The following is a 16,411-nucleotide window of genomic DNA, read 5'->3' as shown; positions in this document are numbered from 1 at the left end:
CAGACCTGCTCTGCAAAAGAAACATGTGGTCACAGCTGCAGTCTGCATTCACTATGGATGCTCTTGAGGACCTCCCTAAACTGCATAGATTAAGATAATTATCTTGCTTTCTATCAAAAGTATTCATTATGCCAAGTTGGCCTGTAGAAGGAGGCTAGTCTCTTCTGTATTTTATCAGATGTGCATAATCTATATGATCATCGATAGTAAGTGAAAGATCTGTTTGGAATTGAAACTGAGTGATGCTGGAGGATGATGCTGAATGCACAATGAGCAGTGGAGGCACCAGAGCCCGGTGTGGATGCCTAGCAGGCTACCACATTGAGCAGGCACCCCTCAACCACCTGTACATACAAATCTCCTGAGATCTCTCTCCTAAATGGGAGGTGATCGTGTCCATCTAGTATAGCACATGCCCTGGAAGGACAAAAGCTACCTACAGGAGCTGTGGTGATGGCTCACAGGTTAGAGCATCTGCTGCTCTCTCAGAAGAACCACATGGACCCTAACAATCATCTACAATGGCGAATGCTATTCCCTCTTTTGGATCATGAGGGAAATGCACTCAGGAGTGGCCCAGACATACATTTGAAAAAAAAAGATCCATTGAGTTAAATGATAAAAATAAATATAATCAGCAACAATAAAAAACACAGCATATGAATGATCAAATGAAACAGCACCTATAAAAACCTATTTCCCAAAATGACGTTGATGGTTATTATCTTTGTGGTTTAATACTAATGCTGTATTGTAAGAAAAACCGAGGCACATGGTTCTCGATTAGGATTATTCTATATTCCTTTGTGAAAGTTGTCATTTTTTTCTGCAGCTCTACAGGCATGAGTGTGTGTTACTCAATATCTGGGCAAACAGTCAATAAGGAATGGGTGTTGTAGACTGATATAGACTAGGATGAGCAGAATACATGACAGCATGGATACAGTATGTCAGTGATTACATCATAAAGTGTGTGTCCATAAAAAAAGTCACATTATCCACACAAAAGACACTATCTCCCTGTGTACACCTTGGTGGCTTTAAATTCCCTATTTACTCATGCTGCCTGGACCATGCAAAGAGCCATATCCAGCTGTCAGTTCTAAGTCTACAGGAGGGGAAAGGACCCTTGAATAAGATGGTCTTAAGAGTCAAGAGTTACAAATCAATTTTTATTCATAAGGAATACAATTTACAAAAAACAGGCATAAAATGAACAACTAAAATGGTATAAAAAATGAAAAACAGTAAGAAGAATATATAACTATGATATAACAAAAAGAAAACTTCAATGAAAATCATAACCAAAAATATTTCTTAACAGCATTTTCTTAATGAACATTTAGAAACACAGTTGTAGTGCTGTTTCTCCTCTAGGGAGATGTCAAGGCAGTCCCCTCAGATGTCTCTCAAATGGTGTTGTCGGTATGAGAGAGGAGAAAGACCTCAATGAGACAGGCTGGCATACGGATACATAAATTTAGGGTCTCTATACAATGAGGAAATTAACTGAGAAGAAGAATATTCTCCCCAAAAAAGTCTTTGACTGTTGAGGATTGTCGTCAGCAGGGAACTCCTGACAGAGAAACTCACTCTTCAGGGGGCTGTCTTCTTGGGATCTGTCCTATTCCATGTCTCCTGCAGTTCCTGAGACCTGGGAGGAGAAGGCAGCTATTAAGACACTGATTTGGTGGGGACACGCATACCAGGTGTCAAGTTGCTGCCTTTTGTCCCTTCAGCTGCATTGGACAGACAGCACTGATCTTTTCACTGAAATCATTGCTGATATCTCTGCAGCCTGGGGAAAGTCACCAACAACCCTCACAGTACTGTGGGAGAACAAGCTGCTCCTCAAACTTCTACCAGTGATAACCAAGAACGGGGAAAGGAGAAGAGACCTAACTGGGTTGCAGGAAGAAAGTAGAACGCCACATGATACTGAGATCAAAGCCAATGACCAGGACTCATTTGCCATTTGCACTTGGTTCTTATCCCTACAAGGTGCTTCCAACCATCACATGACCCCTGTATGACCTTTGTCACACGACCAAGAACTCGTTCAAAACTCTTCATAGCATCCAATCTGTAATAGGGAGATGCAGTCATGTGATATGTTATTCCTCTGTCACCATTTCTGGACTGCAGTTACAAAAAGGGCAGAGAAGTGTACTTGCCCATAATTCAGTTTCTGAAAAGTGGTTAACATCCCAGAATACTTGTGCATAGACAGAGCAATGAATAACTCTATCACATGAGGTGGGTGACTGATTGGGTGTGGGGATATTAGAAAGATGATAGGGGAAGCAAAGATGTATCCAATAGGCAAATGGTATCAGACATTGTTAATCTGACTCAGCTGCTTGTTCCTACCACATTTTGCTGGGTCTGGAGGTTGCTGGTATTCTCCTGTTTGTCTTCATCATTCGGGTTCAACTCAAACAAATATCGCTGTACCTCCTTGCTCTCCTGCTTCAATGTGACCAACTTCTTCTTCATACATGCCTGGTCCATCAGGAGCCGGCTGTGCAGGTTGCTGGAAACACACTCTGCATAGTAAGATCCGAAACCTCTTCCTCCCATTCCAACTGCCAAATCCCACAAAGTCCACCAGGACCCAGATAACCATAAAGACTTCATAGAGTACATCTCCATACATGTAAGGCTGCTGCACAAACAGCAAATGGCCAATCCAGGGAAGAATAAATTGTTTCTGTGACCCAAGCACCAATAAGAGTCCTTGTCTCTCCAAAAGAACAAGGGATCTACAACTACCCATGAGAGCCCAATGCATCGGGGCAACATCAATTAGTAGGCGGCAAATAACCACAAGAGGACAGTAGAACCAAGGGAGGTCATGCAAACCATGTGGTCCACACATTGAGCTTTGTTAAACCTGGTATGACCCCAGAGCCGCAGGTTGGCCTAATAACACTCTGATGCCTGAATCAGTGTAGTTCTATCCAGAGCCTTGTAAAGATGCATAGACACTGTGGTGATAACTGACAGTCTCTTATGGAACTGAATCTGAGTCCAAAAGACCCACGGCACAGTGATATTTAAACAGCAGAAGAGATGGACCCAGAGCTACAGGCTCTCCAGTCCAGAACAAAGAGAGGCGGGAATGGATATTCCACAAGTGATGGGCCCTTCTGACAAGTACTTACCAATAGAAGTTAATCTCCTTCTTGAGCTCCTGAAATTTCTCACGATGTTCAATGTTCTTTGTGTCTAAGTTGTGCAGTAATGACATGACCTCTTTCTCCTTTATCTTCAAGTTTTCATAAAATGGATTTGGCCTGAAGTAGGGGCTGGCCCCAGGAAGATAGAACCCAATGAACATCGAGGTTTAGGATTATAGGAACTCAGGCTGTGTCCTGTACTACCCCAACCCTGGAAGGACACTTTCTGAATTCTACATATTTGGATCTTCTTCAGCTTCAGAAACTTGGAATTGTGTGCCCAGGACAACAAAAACTAAGCACCCAGATAAAGGGTTCCCTGGCTCACATTTTTCAATCAGGAGGGCTGGATCTGCATTCAAACCTGTTATGCTGTCAAGAGCCTAGGCCACAGAGCTTACCCAACCACACACACACACACACAAACACACACAGACACACACACACACACACACACACACACACACACACATCCAGAAACCTCTGATTTCATTTTTCCTGTTTTGACAAATGGAATGCTACAAGCCGAATAACTAATATTCTAGAGGCAGACAGTACACATAATTCTGGAGATGAGACCAGATATTGCCACAAACTTATAATCTGCCCAAGGCATACAAATGTATAGACAAATGTGACTACACAGGCAAAGAACTGTGCTGTTCTGCACACACAGACACACAAACTGGGGCACACCCACAAGAAAAGAAAAGTAAGGTCTCCAGCTCCGAAAAAAAGAACCAAAAAAAAAAAAAAGAAGAAAAGAAAAGTAAACAGACTCAGAGAATGAGAAAGAGAGACAAATATGGAAAGAGCACAATGAGAATCAGTAGAAATGCATGCACCATTACTGTCTCAGAGTGTAAGGCACAGAGACAAGAAGGAGCAGGCCAGAGCCTCAGGCCTTCTACTTAAGCATTGATATGAACACAGGGACCTGTCACCTAAGGCTGCTGCCAGGAGATGATAGTGTTCAGTCACCTTCCTAGCAAGTACAAACACTCTCCACAAACTCACAGCACCTAGAACCTTGCAAAACTACCACCTGTCAAGGGCTTTCCAATTGTACACTGGGAACTCATGCTCCAGTGACTTTATCCCTGAGTTCTTCACTCAGATTGCAAGTTCAGATTTTCAACAGGCAGAATCAGAGAGTCCATTTTCAATCTCACTCCTCAGTAAGGGTCAGGTTCTGAATCTCCTATCTATGGGAGATGAGGTTTAGAACAAGGTCGTTTGTTTGGAGCAATGCATACCTCTTGCTCATGGATCCACCTGTCACATAAAGGAGGCGATCTGTCAGCTCATTTCTCTCCTTGGTAGTTAGCTCCAGTTCTCTATTCAGCCTCTCCTCTTCCTCGTTGGCCTGCACCTTGTTTAGGACATTTTCAGGGGATGACGTCTGTCTGCAGGCCGCTGTAGGTAGAAGAACACAAGTGAACCTGCATGTGGCGAATGCATAGAGCATACACAGACCACAGTGAGGTCCAAACAGGAGAACATGCTTGGAAGCCAGTGTCACTGCAAGGAGTTTGGTCTATGTGTAAGAGGCATCCTAAGTGGATCACAGTTCCCCCACTACTATATAGAGACCAAGAGATGTAAGCAGCCAGGTGTTCCCTATGCCCGCCCACACAGGCTTACAAGTACCAGAGAGATGCCTTCTCCACGATTATTATCAGGTACGCAGGCTACAACCTGGTTTCAGGACCCTCACCCCTCTGGTTTCAGAAGTCAGATCATCAGTTCAGCATCCACAATGAATTGATTGATCAGGGATACTCAGACATCCTACACTGTTACTCTAGTCCAATAACTTTGCATTAAAAAGTCATGTAGGGGGAGGACATGGTCAACAGATTTATTAATTCCCCCTACTGAAATGACAAATGCCCCAGAAGTGCCAATAGGTTACAGGCTCTTTCTCTACCTGCTCCATATAGTTTGGCTACTGTAGAAAAATATCTGCCACACAGAACCTCTAATATATGAAGGTAAGATTGGCCCCGTCAGCCAGAGGTAGTCAAAGGAGTTCTAAGAATATAAGGTCATGCCAGGAGCACAGTTCTCTCCCTCTTACTACTGTCAGATAGTCACTGAATTTAAAGAAGCAATGAAAGTGAAGTACATTGATGCCCTGTTTAATTCAGAAAAGTTATACCCTCCATGACTACTTATGGTGTTATTATATCAATTTAACATACCGAATGCACTGTAAAAGTAAAGACTAGAAGTTCACCCAATAATAGCATAGTCATTGCCATATCCTCCATGTGGTTATGGAGAAACTAATAATGTGAAAACCTTGACTTTCAGGAATTGTGATAATCATGGAATTCAATATCTGTGGAGATGTTCCAGTGGTTGTGGCCCATTGCTATAAAGGCCAGCTGAAGGCCCCCACACTCACCCCTGAGAGGAAGCTCAACATACACTGCCCAGAACTTACTCCACATTCCCCATGTCCTGTGTCCATCATTACCTTTAGGTTTCGTTTGCTTCACTCTAGACTCTTCTCTATCAACATCAACTCTCCCAAAGCGCCTGAGAAGACGGGCAAACATGTCTGTGGATATATCCTTTGGACACTAAGAGAAAAAGTAGGGAATTGGTTGTCACAACGATACTGGTGACATCACAGGGATTCCAAGGTCTCTCTAGGAGACAATAGAATGTCCACGAAGGGACTGCTGATGTCACGGAGAACAGACTTTGCCTCCCTGCTAATGTTCTCCCTGTACTGAGCAAAAGCTGATGTGCCCTTTTCAGGAGACTTCCCTGTGGCATAGCCACTGAGCACCACATGCTTCCAAAGCCAAATTTGGCTCTAGGCTTGATTGGAAAAACCTAAGTCATTGCTATGTACCTAAATGAGTGCTTCCTCCCCAATCCCTGCACAGAAATGTTTCATCCTACCTCAAATTCTCCTCAGTCAGCAATATTACCCATTAAAGATTACTGAGAAATCACACCAGTTCCTGTAAGTAGCCAAAGAGGTCTCCTGTCTCATCATGTGCAGGTGCATGAAGTCACACCCAGAAATAGCCTGTAGGGTAGGTTGCAATGTGGGTGTGTGTTATAGGTACAACCTGAAGCTTTGTGCTTAACATTTAACAGTTGCCACCGGATTCCTTAGGAGAAAGAATTGCATTCATTATGGTCCTGGCAACAATGTGGTGATCTGTTAGCAGAGGAAACTGAAATATTGGATCCACCAGTGAATGCACCCTCAGGCTGAGTGTGGGGCTCTCCTCTCTGCACCTAAGTTACCAAAGCAGGATTGCTTACAGGCCTCTCTAAGCTATAACGTCTGATTTCATCTGAAAAATAAAATAGTCAGCAGATGTGTGTGTGTGGGATGGTGCAGCCAAAGGATTTGGACAAGCCTAGAGACATAACTCAGTGGACAGAGTAAGAAACAAGCATCTTCACTCCTGTTTCATGGATCACCCCACAAAACACAAACGCATCTATCCTACTTAAAAAAAAAAAACAAGTTATTTTATTGAATGCATACACTAATACTGTTGTAAACATTGGTATTGGTAGTAAAGCTCAGATTTTGGGGGCAGATCCATGACTTGAACTATCTTCCTGACAACATATAAAACAATAAATAAATAAATAAATAAATAAATAAATAAATAAGAAAAAACAGAAAAATAAAAAAAACACAAAAAGCACAAGCCTTTCATGTGAAGTTACAGAAGAGTGATCCAGTGGTCACTTCTGACCAGGCCATTTTAGCTATGACAGTGCATAGTGAACCTTAATTTGATGGGTCCTATATAAAGCTTTGTGCAATATTGTCATTTTAACCAACCTCATCTAGAACATACATAACAACACAGGATATGATCACAATGTCCTTGCTGTGTATCAAGTTATTTTTCTATGTCCTTGATTGTCAGGCATCTTACAGCAACAATCTGAGATGGCTGGTAGACTTGGAAGAAAGTGGATATGAAAGATCCCCGTTTGATATCAGTACAGCCATTTCTTACGAATGAGAATCTTTTAAGCTGGCCCTCGCTTAGCCCCTCCACATTAGACAATAGACCAGAAAGTACAGAAAGCACATTCCCACCCACTCTCTAGGAAGCTGCCGGACCATAAGAACAGAGGGTACAGAACATATTCACTGCAGGGCAATTAGACAGGAAACATCTCTGGGAAGCTGACTGACCACTATAGAAGTGAGATATCCTTGGTACTGAATGCAGCTGTGCTATAGGCTGACATAGCTATAGCCTTGTCCTGGGAACTCCAGAAGAGAAACACCTGCCAAGACAGATATCCTTGGTCCTTGTCCTGGGAACCCCAGGATAAGAAAACATATATCAAGTCAGATGTCCTTCGTACTGAAATAGCTGCACTGATGTGGTTACGGCCTTATCCCAGGAATTCCAGGACGAGAAACATCTGCCTAGTTATCCTTGGCACGAAATAGCTGAGCTAAGGAAACTGTGTAATCTTAACTGACATTTTAAGCTGTATATTTCTGTTGTTTGAGGCTCCTCACATCCCTCCTGCGTGAGGACCGTGTCGAGCCCCAGTGCATTGGTATCCCAAAGTAAACCTCTTGTTTTTACATCAAGACTGAGTCCTGTGTGTTCATGGGGTGGTGATTGTCCTCAGGACTGGAGCGAGAGTCTCCTCTGTCTGAGGGTCTTTCAGATAAAGCTATAGTTGTGGGTTACACACCTCAGCTCTCATTGGCTAATGCTGTCCTCACAGTCCTTGGAGGCCCCTTTGTAAGACTACCTGTTGGAAAGTGGAAGCAGCTTTATTTGAGCTCAAAGTGAACAGGACGAGCAACTTAGAGAACAAGGTGGGGTAATTGAGACCCTGTCTAAAACCAGCACTGAAACCCACCCTCCATTCAAAGCATCATCTACCAATTCTTGAATTTTTACCATTCTCTGCCAACCAGTCTTTCATTCAGGAAAGGTAGAAAAGAACTGGAAATGATCTTTGTATTCTAAGGACCTCGATCTGTCTTTCCTTAGGTCCACGTTAAGAACAAATGAAATGGGTATCACCATCTGAACAACTTAGTATCACCTACTCAGCATTTCTAGCCTAATACTGTGCCTATGGCAATCTCAAGCTTCCCTGAGTGTTGCTGCCCCAGCAAGAAGAATGAAGTTCTATGGTCAATCCCCAGTGAACCTTTCAAGGGGTTAGAAGAAAGCCATCAGAGATACTGCACTTCTTTGTCCTTAGATTAAATCAAGATGATACAACGTGAATCTAGTGTGCTATTCAACCATACATCTTCCTCACAACCCCACCTATCTGAGTTCATTGCTTGGCAGAATTCATGCCCCACCATCCTAGATATTTCTTCATTCACTGCTGCCAAGGGCCAGGTTTCCTGAGTTTTGTTTTTTATAGAATTGGGTGTAGTCAATCATAGTTGCCCTCTGTAAGAAATGACAAATATCTATAATAACTGAATATTCTGAAGGTTTTATAATGGTTTTATTATACATATAACTATGAAACGGAAAACATACATATTTCATCAATGAAATGAGTAAGATTGATTTAATGAACAGAAAAATGGATGGTACTTCAAAACTTCCATGATTACATATTATCTATTTAATTCCCTCCACAATAGCAAGAAACGGACATTATTATTTACTTAAACCGAGAAAATATTAATTGTTTGGCCTGCTTTTCTGAGCTTCCTTAAGGTATAGTTAATTGACAGAGCTGTGGTTTAAAATTAGGGTCCATATTCTTCTGTTTTAAATGTGTGCCTTTTCTTTCTATTTTTTTCTCCATCTTTATTAAATTGGGTATATCTTATTTACATTTCAATTGTTATTACCTTTCTGGGTTTCCAGGCAAACATCCCCCTAACCCCTGTCCCTCCCCTTCTCTATTGGTGTCCCCTCCCCATCCTCCCCCCATTACCACCCTCCCCCCAACAAGCCCCTTCACTGGGGGTTCAGTCTTGGCAGGACCAAGGGCTTCCCCTTTTATTTCTAGTGGGTGCTGCTCTCCCTGCTCTGTGGGAAGTGGATAGGGGGAAAGCCCGGGCCTGAGGTGAGTTGGAACTGGGGTAGAAAGGCATAGGGTCTCCTAGGTGAGAATGTCAAACTGCCACTGCTGCTGCAGCCACCATGGAGAAGCCCTTGTTCCTGCTGCAGGGAGGAGAGTCTGGTGCCCACAAGATGGCTGAAGGGGAGCTGAGAGTGGACAGCTTCATCACCTGCCTGCTGGAGGTATGAGGATATCGTCCGGGAAAAATTGTGCAGATGACTGAAGCAGAAGTCCGAGGGCTGTGTATCACGTCTCCTGAAATCTTTCTTAGCCAGCCAACAGCTGTGAACACAGGTTTCTTTTGGAGAACAGGCCTGTGCAGGCCCAGAACCTAGGTGGGACAGTTCAAGCTACCCTTTTTCCATGGCCAATCTCAGATCATATTCAGAAAGTATTTCTTGGGCTAAAGAGATGGCTTAGTGGTTAAGAGCACTGACAGCTCTTCCAGAGGTTCTGAGTTCAAATCCCAGCCACCACATGGTGGCTCACAACCATCTGTAATGAGATATGATGCCCTCTTCTGGTGTGTCTGAAGACAGTCACGGTGTACTTGTATATAATAAATAAATAAATAAATCTTTAAAAAAAAAAGAGTATTTCTTCCAGGTGAGGAATTTCCAATTTATGGAATTGAACTAAATTACTGATGGTGGAAGTGACACAGAGAGTTAAAGTACAGAAGGAATAATCCAGAGTGTCCACCAACAGTTGCTGTCACACCAGGGCTTTTAAAAGCTCAGCTGTTAGAGAAGCAATGTAGTCTTTGGTTATTCTCAAGCTTAGGTCTTCTAGTCATTATAAGCTGACCATGACACAAAAAGAGTCATCTATATCAAAATAGAGAATAGTAACTAGATTCACACCACACTATCACATTACTACTGTATTTGAGGTTCTCAGTTACTATCTAAGAACCTGGAAGAGGCCTGGGTCTTGCTACACATACTCATAATTTATGTCCCCATTGTCAGCTGAGATTCTTCATGCAGCCTGGGGTCAAGGAGGTCATCCCACAAAGCACAAAACACCCATCTCAGATAAACATGTATGGTTTATTGAATCCAAAACATCCATGAATTTCAGGACACAATTAAATGTTGAAACCTAAGGATAATAGATATAGAAGAGAATTAAGATTTCTAGTTCATAGATCCAGTAAACACCTTCAACAAATCATAGCAGCAAACTTCCATAAGGTAAAGAAAGAAAAGACCATAAAGGTACAACAAGCCTACAGAACATCAAACTAATTGTACCAGAAAAATTCCTCCATTCACATAATAATTAAAACGGTAAATGCACAGATCAAGAAAGAACATTAAAAGGGGTAAGGTATAAATATCTAGTAACAAATAAATTCAGACATATCTGAATTACACCAGACTTCTCAACAGAGATTCTAAAAGTCAGAAAATCTTGGGCAGATGTAATGCAGACACAGGCTCCTATATCCAGCATAATCCTCAATCACCATAAAAGGAGGAACCAGGATATTTCATGACAAAACCAAATTTAAACAATTCTTTTCTCTAAGAAAGCACAACAGAGGCTAATAGGAGGAAAACTCCAAGACAGTGAACTAAACTATACCCAAGAAAGACCAAGAAATTAATCTTCTCTCAATAATTTAAAAAAAGATAAGCACACAAACAAAATTTCACCTATAACCAGAAAAAGAAGAGAAAGCAGCAATCATTGGCTTTAATATCTGACCAGATCCTCTTTCCCTAATCCCCAAGCTCCCAGGGGCTAAACTGCCAGCCAAAGTGTATGCAAGGATGCTCTATGGTTCAAGGTGAGGCCTGTAGCCCCACCAAAGGCAGATCCTAGAGGTGTGAGGTGGGGATATGTGTGGATATGTGTGGGTGCAGGAGCACTGTCACATAGGCAAAGCTGAGCAGAAATGGGATGTAAGGTTTGATGAGGGGCGTGTGGAAAGCAGGACAACAGTTGAAATGTAAATAAATAAAATAACCGATTAATAAAAAATTGCCAAAAATAAAATAACAAGTAAAAAGGTAAATGAAAATTAAACCAAACCAACCAAACAAACAAACAAAAGCCCCTGTAGTGGATTGGCCTAATGCTGCTTGTATTTTAATGCTAATTTGTTGAACTCAAGACTGGTTAACCCCAAATAACTGACCCTGCTCCCAGTTAACTGTGATTATAAAGAAGCCAACACCAACAGCCAACAGCAGAGAGATGGGGGAGGGGAGCTTTGAGGGCTTTGCTAGAGAGGATCATGAGGAGGGAAGAAGGAAGAAGAAATTGCCAAAGAATAAAGGAAGAACATGTGTGATGGAGAGGAGAGAGGAAGAGGACAGCAGCCATGGTTAAGGGAGAGGAGAGCCTGTTCCTGAGGGCTGTCCAAGTGAAACAAAAACAGTCAAGATGCTACACAGTCAGTAGAGCAGCTCTCAGGCGAGCAGAGATCAGCAGAGACCCCAGACCAACAAGATACGAAAGCATAACTCCATCCAAACTCCCTCTCAATATCCCGTGTCCTCCATGGGTCTGGCCTCAGTGTGTGTCCTGCGTCAGCACATGTGTCTGTCTCAGCTGACATCACTCTGCCCATCAGCCCGAGCCCCAGGAAACAGCGAGAAACTACAGCAGCCCACCAGAAGGGTTTTTGCTGTGGTTCTATGAAGTCCCAACAAATGCAGCTCAACTACAGAATGCAAGGCAGACCAATGCATGTGTGTCCTTAGTGCAGAACCCTTCATCACGTGTCCTTTCACATGCGTGCTTTAGCAGAATATCCTTTTACCTGCGTCTGCTTCAGTGAAACGTTCCTTCACACATCTGCCTTAGCCTTTCACCTGTGTCCACTTCAGGGAACCACTCCTTCAGGTGTAGAATTTCTCTAGATTAGCAAACCGCATACAGAACATTCAGAACAAAACAAGGTGTGTGGTCAGCATGTCCTTGAGCCAAGTCCCTTCTCCTCGTCAGTGACAGCAGGCGTGTTACAGCAACAATATGAAATGGCTGGCAGGCATGGAACAAAATGGCAAAGCTATTCTGGGGGATGTCAGACCGTACCAGCCAGCAGCTCAACTGAATTTTTAAGTTTTGATGTTACAAGTGAATATACTTGACCTTCAAACGCTGAGAGAGCCCATTATAATATGAACTATATAAACTAGGCCAAGACCACCTCTAGGGCAAAGGCCCTCAGCCTGGGGGTCGTGACCCACACAGGGTCTCCTATCAGACAGTTTACACTACAATAAAGATTCATTACAGTAGCAAATTTACAGTTGTGAAGTAGCGACAAAATAATTTGTAGTTGGGGTCACCACAGCATGAGGAACTGTTCTAAAGGGTTGAGGCCATAGGAAGGTTGAGAAACACTGCTCTAGGAAATTATGTTTTCTTTCTCTTTCATATTTTTCAGACAGAATCTCAAACTGTAGCTGAGATTGGCTTGGCTTGGAACATGTGTGTAGTTCATGCTGGCATCAGACTTACGGCAATTCTCCTGCTTCAGCCTCCTACTCAGGAGCCTACCAGGGTGAGATCACAACCACGGGTAATGGGATTGCTGTTCTTGGTTGTCAACTTGAGTGTACCTGGAATTAACTAATGCCAAATGGCTTGATGCCCTGTGAGGGGGATTTATCTCTCTCTCTCTCTCTCTCTCTCTCTCTCTCTCTCTCTCTCTCTCTCTCTCTCTCCTTCCTTCTTTCTGTTTTCCTCTCTTCAACCCCCTCCTCTTAGTCCTCCTCCTCTTCTTTGTTTTTTTTTGAGACAGGGTTTCTCTGTGTAGCTCTGGCTGTCCTGGAATTCATTTTGTAGTCCAGGCTGGCCTTGAACTCAGAGATCCACCTGCCTCTGCCTCCTGGATGCTGAGGCTAAAGGCATGAGCACCATTGGATTTTTTTTCTTAATTAAATTATTTGAAGCAAGAAGACCTACTTCTGATCCAAATCTTTGAGATGAGGAGATAAATCTTTAATTCAGATCTTTTGAGATGGAAAGGCCCACTTCTAATCTGGACCACACCATCTTTATTTTTTTTTATCTTTATTAACTTGAGTATTTCTTATTTACATTTCGATTGTTATTCCCCTTCCCGATTTCCGGGCCAACATACCCCAACACCTCCCCCTCTCCTTCTGTATGGGTGTTCCCCTCCCCATCCTCCCCCCATTACCGCCCTCCCCTCAACAATCACGTTCACTAGGGGTTCAGTCTTGGCAGGACCAAGGGCTTCCCCTTTCACTGGTGCTCTTACTAGGCTATTCATTGCTACATATGCAGTTGGAGCCCAGGGTCAGCCTTTGGGTAGTGGCTTAGTCCCTGGAAGCTCTGGTTGGTTGGAATTGTTGTTCATATGCGGTCTTAACCCCCTTGAGCTCTTTCAGTCCTTTCTAAGATTCCTTCAACGTGGGTACCTTCTCAGTTCAGTGGTTTAATGATGGCACTCGCCTTTGTATTTGCTGTATTCTGGCTGTGTCTCTCAGGAGAGATCTACATCTGGTTCCTGTCAGCCTGCACTTCTTTGCTTCATCCATCTTATCTAATTGGGTGGCTGTATATGTATGGGCCACATGTGGGGCAGGCTCTGAATGGGTGTTCCTTCTTCCTCTGTTCTAAACTTTGCCTCCCTATTCCCTGCCAAGGGTATTCTTCTTCCCCTTTTAAAGAAGGAGTGAAGCATGAGTATTTTGGTCTTCCCTCTTGAGTTTCATGTGTTCTGTGCATCTAGGGTAATTCGAGCATTTGGGCTAATATCCACTTATCAGTGAGTGCATACCATGTGTGTGTTTCTGTGATTGGGTTACCTCACTCAGGATGATATTTTCCAGTTCCATCCATTTGCCTATGAATTTCATAAAGTCATTGTTTTTGATAATTGAGTAATATTCCATTGTGTAGATGTACCACATTTTCTCTGTCCATTCCTCTTTTGAAGGGCATCTGGGTTCTTTCCACCTTCTGGCTATTATAAATAAGGCTGCTATGAACATAGTGGAGCACGTGTCTTTGTTATATGTTGGGGCATCTTTTGGGTATATGCCCAAAAGAGGTATAGCTGGGTCCTCAGGTAGTTCAATGTCCAATTTTCTGAGGAATCTCTAGACTGATTTCCAGAATGGTTGTACCAGTCTGCAATCCCACCAACAATGGAGGAGTGTTCCTCTTTCTCTACATCCTCGCCAGCATTTGCTGTCACCTGAGTTTTTGATCTTAGCCATTCTGACTGGTGTGAGGTGAAATCTAAGGGTTGTTTTGATTTGCATTTCCCTTATGACTAAAGATTTTGAACATTTCTTTAGGTGTTTCTCAGCCATTTGGCATTCCTCAGCTGTGAATTCTTTGTTTAGCTCTGAACCCCATTTTTTAATAGGGTTATTTGTCTCCCTGTGGTCTAACTTCTTGAGTTCTGTGTATATTTTGGATATAAGCCCTCTGTCTGTTGTAGGATTGGTAATGATCTTTACCCAATCTGTAGGTTGTTGTTTGGACCACACCTTCTGCTGGCAGCTCATATCAAGGACATGGAAGAAGGAAGTTTGCTTTATTAATTTGCCTACTTCTTCAGGATTCCTGCATGTACTGAAGACCAGCTGAAATATCCAGGCTTATGGACAAAACTGTTGGGGTTCAGGAGTTGCCCCATAAACCACACAAACTCTGACCTCACTTAGAGAGGGATGGTTTTTTGAATGCCCACCCTAAGACTGATCATCAGAGACCTAGCTGAGAATTTGTCAGGCTAGGACCCTGGACATTTTTCTATGTCAATTTATAAAGTCTAAATCTGTGAGGTCATAGGCAGGTGCTGGAAGGGCTGTCTGGTTGTCAGCCCTGACTCAAGCCATTTTAGACAACAAAGGTTCATACTGACTTTTTATCTGTTTAAAGATTTATTTATTTACATAAAAGTATACTGTAGCTGTCTTCAGACACACCAGAAGAGGGCATAAGGTCTCATTACAGATGGTTGTGAGCCACCATGTGGTTGCTGGGATTTGAACTCAGGACCTCTGGAAGAGCAGTCAGTGCTCTTAACCATGGAGCCATGACTGCAGCCCTCATATTGACCTTTAATTTTATTGGTCCTACATGAAGCTTATACTTATGGAATTTAAGATTAAGAAACCTCACAACATAAACAACTTCCTCCCAGTGGTTTGGGAACGGGTGGGTGGGGGAGCACCCTCGAGGAGGCTGGGGAAGGGGGTGGAATGCAGGGTTATTGTAGGGGAAACTGGAAAGGGGGTTAACATTTGAAATGCAAATAAACAAAATAACCAATAAAAAAAAACATACACAAGTTATGTGATCATTCCTGACCCTGCTCTGAGTTAAATTATTTTCAGACAATCATGACAGGCAGACATATTACAGCAAGAATATGAACTATCTGGCAGGCATGGAACAAAATGGCTACAGCTATGCTGGGGGATTGGCTTCAACAGGGGCAACTACTGCGTTTTAGACCTTCCATTCCTTGTTGAATTAGCTGTACCACAGCCTATAAGCCATTCTAATAAATTTTCTTTATATACAGAGTCATTCTAGGAGGGATGATTGGTTATGTATTATTAAATGCAATGCTGATCATGAAGCCCCACCACTTCCAAAGCATATGCAAGTGTAAGTAAGTTACTGAACAATTGAACAGAAATTAAAATTTACTGCATTTATTGCGTGTGTTGGCAGGCATAGGGAACACCTGGCTGCTTACATCTCTTGGTCTCTATAGAGTAGTGGGAGAACTGAGATCCACTGAGGAGGTCTCTCTCTCTCTCTCTCTGTCTCTCTCTCTCTCTCTTTGGTTCTTTTTTTTCTGGAGCTGGGGACTGAACCCAGGGCCTTGCCCAGGGCCTTGTACTTCCTAGGCAAGTGCTAAATCCCCAACCCCCTGAGGAGGTCTCTTAAGCAAAGACCAAATTCCTTGCAGTGACACTGGGTTCCAGGCTTGTTCTCCTGTTTAGGCCTCACTGTGGTCTATGTACACTCAATGCATTCTCCCCATGCAGGTTCCCATGGACTGAACTCAAAAAGTTGGGGTTAGGAGAAAGATGTCTGGTTAAATAGTCCACCAGGTTCACATTGTGTCAATGTGATTTAATCTAAGGACAAAGAAGTGGAGTTTCTCTGATGGCTTTCTTCTAAACCCTTGAAAGGATCACTGGGGTGTGACCTCAGTACTTCATACT

The 16,411-nt window shown here is 42.9% G+C and overlaps 1 protein-coding gene across 1 annotated transcript; it reads right to left on the bottom strand.

Moving 5' to 3' along the window:
* Positions 1-1,154: 1,154 nt before the first annotated feature.
* Positions 1,155-5,798, bottom strand: LOC147999147 (disks large homolog 5-like). The gene is made up of 5 exons (XM_087596449.1): positions 5,662-5,798; positions 4,436-4,595; positions 3,165-3,308; positions 2,371-2,533; positions 1,155-1,654 (listed from the first exon to the last, which is right to left on the bottom strand). Exons 1-5 carry the CDS (start codon positions 5,741-5,743, stop codon positions 1,625-1,627), a joined length of 579 nt encoding a protein of 192 aa, XP_087452575.1. The 5' UTR covers positions 5,744-5,798; the 3' UTR covers positions 1,155-1,624.
* Between the last annotated feature and the right edge of the window lie 10,613 nt (positions 5,799-16,411).

Source organism: Rattus norvegicus, chromosome 19 (assembly GCF_021556685.1).
Source record: "Rattus norvegicus strain SHRSP/BbbUtx chromosome 19, alternate assembly SHRSP_T2T, whole genome shotgun sequence".
NCBI lineage: Eukaryota > Metazoa > Chordata > Mammalia > Rodentia > Muridae > Rattus > Rattus norvegicus.
Note: the sequence above shows the minus strand (reverse complement) of the source record. Positions and strands in the feature narration are given on the sequence as shown.

Excerpts from the sequence above, each read along its gene's own strand:
- LOC147999147 (XM_087596449.1), bottom strand. The coding sequence starts at position 5,743 with ATGTTTGCCCGTCTTCTCAGGCGCTTTGGGAGAGTTGATGTTGATAGA. Across the intron at positions 4,596-5,661 it reads GAAGCAAACGAAACCTAAAG|CGGCCTGCAGACAGACGTCA; the intron begins GTAATGATGGAC and ends TTCTACCTACAG. Across the intron at positions 1,655-2,370 it reads TCCAGACCCAGCAAAATGTG|GTCTCAGGAACTGCAGGAGA; the intron begins GTAGGAACAAGC and ends TTCTCCTCCCAG.